At 43.5% G+C, this 5,981-nt stretch overlaps 1 protein-coding gene across 1 annotated transcript; it reads left to right on the top strand.

The window, feature by feature from the left end:
* The first annotated feature begins 3,151 nt into the window (after positions 1-3,151).
* Positions 3,152-3,694, top strand: LOC120662458. Its single transcript, XM_039941601.1, has one exon. It carries the CDS (start codon positions 3,152-3,154, stop codon positions 3,692-3,694), a length of 543 nt encoding a protein of 180 aa, XP_039797535.1.
* Positions 3,695-5,981: the final 2,287 nt, after the last annotated feature.

The following is a 5,981-nucleotide window of genomic DNA, read 5'->3' as shown; positions in this document are numbered from 1 at the left end:
TAGATTCAGCTCTAGAACCCTCTTCTGAACCACAGGCTCCGGTGGAAGAAGAAATTCAACCTTCGGAGCTCCCTTTCAAGTTCGATGATGATCTTTTCAAAGATTTTGGAAACACCTTGAGTTATCTCTGCACGAGGAAGCCGCCGGTTTCCATCCCTTCCATGGATCCTATAGAAGCTATATACCTTAGGGAAAACGTGAAGAAGATAACAGCCATCATTGCCGACGAATGGTCAAGGGAGGCGGAGCTATCACCAGAAGTTCTTCGTATCAACTCCCCTCCATCAACCATTCCTTGCACCATAAGAGGAACCCCGGTAGACATCCTCTATAGTCCCACTATTGGAGCCAACATCATCTCCAGCGAATGCGCGTTCCAACTCTTGAGAGATGAGCCGTTGGTGCAAACCGACAAAAGCTTCCAGACTTCATCTAGAAAAATCATAGAAGGAATTGGGATTTTGCAGAACGTGACAAAAACGTCGATGTGATCCTTGATTTTCATGTTTTCGATGTCCAAGACTTCGATCTCATGATCGGGCAACCCGTTGAGAAATTGCTCATGGATGCCCCAACTCAAGGTAAACTCAATGTCTGTCTAGGGAAGGAAACCTTTTCGGTCCAAATCTCTAGAGTAGCAAATTCTTTGGCTGAACCTTCCCTTGATTCTGAACGGATCATGGAGGTGACAACAATTCTCCCTTTTGACTCTCTAGAATCCCTCCTTGAAAAAGATGCTGAAAAGTTCATCGAGGAGGTTGACGATCCCACTAAACCCATAGACATATCCGAGTTCGAGTCTCCCCCTAGACCTCTGATCAAGTTGAAACCTTTACCCACAGGCCTCCGTTACGCCTTCCTCCATGGTGATTCTCAGTCTCCTGTGATCATTAGTGACAAACTTTCGGAAAAAGAATCTTCGAGACTAATCACTGTCCTAGAGAAACAAAGAACCGTCCTGGGATATTCCCTCCAAGATCTGAAGGGAATTAGCCCAACTCTTTGTACCCATAGCACCCCTTTGGATCCAGCTTTTACACCATCTAGGGAACCTCAAAGGAGGTTTAACAATGCGATGAGGGAAGTCGTTGAGAAGGAGGTCCTGAAACTCCTACACACTGGGGTTATCTACCCCGTGCCGTATAGTGAGTGGGTTAGCCCTGTTCAAGTTGTGCCTAAGGAAGGAGGGTTGACGGTTGTCCCTAACAAGAAGAATGATTTGATTGCTCAACGTCTCCCTACTGGGTGGAGGATGTGCATAGATTATAGGAAACTCAATAAGGCTACAAAGAAGGATCATTTCCCGCTACCCTTCATTGATGAAATGTTGGAGCGGCTTGCAAACCATTCCTTCTTCTGTTTCCTTGATGGGTATTCCGGTTATCACCAAATTCCCATCCACCCTGATGACCAAAGTAAGACCACGTTCACATGCCCTTATGGAATGTATGCCTATCGTAGGATGTCGTTCGGGTTGTGTAATGCACCCGCATCGTTCCAAAGGTGCATGATGTCTATTTTCTCAGACATGATTGGCCAGATCATGGAAGTTTGCATGGACGATTTCTCCATCTATGGAAAAACCTTTTACCATTGTCTTGAGAATTTAGATAAGGTCTTACAACGATGCACGGAGAAAGACTTGGTGCTTAATTGGGAAAAGTGTCGTTTCCTGGTCCGTGAGGGCATTGTCTTAGGGCACCTTGTTTCTGAACGTGGGATAGAGGTGGATCGAGCCAAGATTGAAGTTATAGAAAAGCTTCCACCTCCTATTAATGTCAAGGGAATCCGTAGCTTTCTAGGACATGCTGGGTTCTATCGCCGTTTCATCAAAGACTTTTCTCACATCGCTAGACCCCTCACGAGCCTCTTAGCTAAGGATGCACCCTTTGACTTTACTGATGAGTGCCTTGATGCCTTTCACATGCTCAAGAAGGCATTCATCTTAGCACCAATCATCTAGCCTCCAGATTGCACGCTGCCCTTTGAAATCATGTGTGATGCTAGTGACTACGCCGTAGGGGCCGTCCTCGGCCAAACTAAGAATAGGAAGCATCACGCGATTGCTTATGCCATCATGACTTTGACAGGAGCTCAACTAAAATATGCTACCACTGAAAAAGAGCTCCGTGCCGTTGCTATCAACAAGTTTAGAACTTACTTAGTAGGAGCAAAGATGGTTGTTTACACCGATCATGCTGCATTGAAATATTTGCTCACTAAGAAAGATGCTAAACCTCGCCTAATACGTTGGATCCTTCTACTCCAAGAATTTGATATTGAAATAAAAGATAAAAAGGAAGTAGAAAACTCTGTTGCAGATCATTTGTCGCGTATGCATTTCACTAACATGCAGGAGCTACCGATAAATGACTTCATTCGGGATGACATGCTCTTGAAGGTAACAGACTACACACCCTGGTATGCGAATATTGTGAATTTTATGGTTGTAGGTTATGTACCACTAGGGGAAAACAAGAAGAAGCTAGTCTACGAAAGTAGACACCACTTGTGGGACGATCCGTACCTCTACAAAGTTTGTGCTGATGGCTTGCTAAGAAGATGTGTACCCACTGCCGAAGGAATGAGAATCATTGAGAAATATCATGCGGCACCATATGGGGGACACTATGGTGTATACCGTACTCAGGCCAAGATCTGGTAAAGCGGATTCTTTTGGCCAACCATGTACGAGGACACCAAAGACTTCATCCGGAAATGCCAAAGATGCCAGCACCATGGAGGAATCACTGCAAGAGATGCAATGCCCCTACAGAACAACCTCCAGATAGAATTATTCAACATTTGGGGCATTGACTTCATGGGACCATTCCCAAAGTCCTATGACAACGAATACATCCTGGTGGCAATTGATTATGTGTCCAAATGGGTAGAAGCAATGCCATGCCATGCTGCCGATGACAAGCATGCTCGAAGGATGTTCCACGAGGTCATCTTTCCTCATTTTGGAACACCAAGGATGGTGATAAGTGACGGAGGGTCTCACTTCATTGATAAGACCTTCCGAAACTTCCTGAAAGAGCTTGGTGCATAGCACAACATTGCAACTCCATATCACCCCCAAACCAGTGGTCAAGCAGAAATGTCATATAAACAAATCAAGAATATTCTGCAAAAGACAGTACAAGAGATGGGGAAATCATGGAAGACAAAACTACCCGATGCACTTTGGGCATATCGGACTGCATACAAAACACCATTGTGCATGTCACCCTATCAGCTAGTATACGGGAAGACATGCCACTTGCCTGTTGAGCTAGAACACAGGGCAAACTGGGCAATCCAGAAATTCAACATGGACTTCAAGAAAGCCGGAATGCTCAGGAAGCAACAGCTATCAGAGCTGGAAGAATGGAGGGACAAAGCATACCATAGTGCCAAAATCTACAAAGAGAAGACAAAGAAGTGGCACGATAAAAGGATCAAGCAAAAGGAGTTCAAGCCAGGATATAAGGTATTGCTCTTTAATTCCAGGGTTAAGCTATTCGGACATTGCAAGCTTCGGAGCAAATGGGAAGGACCATACACCGTCGTCAATGTCGCATCACATGGAGCAATCACTCTCCAAGATGAGGGAGGTAGGACCTTCAAGGTAAATGGCCATCGTCTGAAAATCTTTCTAGAACTTGATGATAAAGAGTATGATGTGATCAATTTCATTGAAGAAACCTAGCCATAAAATCAACTTAAAAAAATACAAAAATTATAATAAATAAAATAGGCTAGACAAACCTTATCCTCCTAGGTTCCTTTTGTTTTGTTTTGTCCCCTAATCAAATGCAGGCAAAAGAACAAGTGTGGGGGGTCGCCTGACCCCAGATCATCAACACACTACAAAGGTATGCAACCCAAAGCCTCATTCTCCTTGGTTCCTAAGTTTGAATGAGTTTTAAAACTAATCCCTTAAATCAAGCTCAAATAAAATGAATCAACATGACCCTCTTGCTCTACATACTTTCTGTGGTTGGCTTGCTTATGTTTTATTCCTTACTTATCATCTTGATGCTTGTGAACAAATATCTTTAGGACCACATGCTCACCTAAGTAGTTGGTGTGTGTGATATGGTTTGATGAGATGATCTTTACTCTTAATGTTTAAGTACTTGGGAAAATTTATTTAAAAAAAACATTCAAAATCTCCTCTTTGATTTGCCAAAGTCCTACCAGAGCCATATGATTAATTAATTTGAAAACCTTACATATACTGCTTGTCATTGCATTGAGCATTGTCAAAATGTTGTGACCCTTGGAAGAATTCTTTTCATGCTTCCATGAGAAGTTAGCATTGTACCATTTTTTACATCCGACAAAATAAAAGCTCCACATTATGTGACGAATTCTCTCTCCATCTTTTGTTACATGGGTTATAAAAAAAGAAGAAAAAAACATATGGACACATGAAGGTCCAAGCATTGAAAAAAAAGTTGGACACATGAAGGTCCATGAAAGAAAAAACAAGAACAAAGTATAGCCACGATCTCAAAAAGAATTTACAAATGGAGAGAGACCACACAAAAGGAGTTTCCATCCACCATATATCATCCACTAAATTCATACACGTGCACATCTTGATCTGATTGTATGACTAGTTTCCCTCCTTGGATCTGGTTTTTGACTTTGCAATATATGTGATGCAAGTATGCCTTTTCCTTCATACCTACCTTAAGCTCCACATATGGCCATCATTAGAAGTAGGATAAAGAAAATGGACAAGTCAAATGCCTTAGTGAGGACTTATACACCTTGAGTGATCCGAGAGTATCAAATGAGGAGCTATGAAAGGTTTGTTTTTGAAAACTCATCGAAAAATCCCAAGCTACTTAACATGTAGAGTTGAGGTGATTTGATTCATGACCGTTCCACTCCTCAACTACCCAAGATGGCATGATAGACACTTCAGAGTTCACAAGTGCAAGGTGAGGTTTGGAATATCTCTTATGCTTGCTTCATAACTTCGGAAGTTATGTTTCACCTTAGTCCTTTCTCCTTCACTTGAGGACGAGCAAAGGCTAAGTGTGGGGGTGTTGTTGACGGTCCTTAACTCCCAAAATTAACTGTCAACTCCTGCAGCATTTCAGAACTTTTTAGCACCAAACTTAGATATAGGGCTTATAGCTAACCAATTCCACAAGTTTTGGTGAATTGTGATCCGCAGGCACCCATTATTGCATTTAGGCATAAACACAAGTGAACACGTAGAGAAATGCACAGATGATCCAGTCTTGCGTTTCACTTACAAGAAGGGCCCACAAACCCAGAGCAAATGGGCATGCCACACAAGATGCACCCCGCGATCTTGTGCCCCTACTCTTCCTCAAGGCGGTGCTCAGGTGCATTTTGGGTAGAGTGGCGCCTACTCAACCTCCTTCACGTGGATAAGGTTGCCATGTATATGGATACGTGGAGTAGCCCCTACTCCTCCTCCACCACTATATAAAGGGCCTCCTCCTCACCTCTCAAACATACACCATCCAAGGGAGTAGAGTAGTGCCACATTGCAAAGGCGATGCGCTAGTTTGCCAGTGCTAGAATAAAGGAGGAGAGTGAGGAGTAGTTCGGGGAAGCACCGGGCTGTCGGTGTGCCTCTACAAGCTATACCTCTACAGATACTGGCTTCTTTCGGAGTAAAGTAAGTTAGTATTTGTGATTCTTTTTATTGCATAGTACTTATCTTTGAGTGAGATCAGTTCTCTTACTCGCGGGTTCGTCGCTCCGTATTTATACGAAGTTCTGTAGCTTGCTACGGGTCGACAAATGTAGTTAGACTATAGTAGTAATCAGTAGCATAGACGTGGTGTCTAGGCTAAGGGTTACCTTTATTTGCCTTATATCCCGCGGTCTGTGAGGTAGGCCGCAGGTGGTGACAGCCCTGTTGGTCCTTGTAGCCCTCCACGTTCGGGTATAGCATAGAGCTATTGGCCGGAGTCTCCTGACCATTTCAGGGTAAGCCGGTGCCCGAA

Source organism: Panicum virgatum, chromosome 2N (genome assembly GCF_016808335.1).
Source record: "Panicum virgatum strain AP13 chromosome 2N, P.virgatum_v5, whole genome shotgun sequence".
Taxonomy (NCBI): domain Eukaryota; kingdom Viridiplantae; phylum Streptophyta; class Magnoliopsida; order Poales; family Poaceae; genus Panicum; species Panicum virgatum.
Note: the sequence above shows the minus strand (reverse complement) of the source record. Positions and strands in the feature narration are given on the sequence as shown.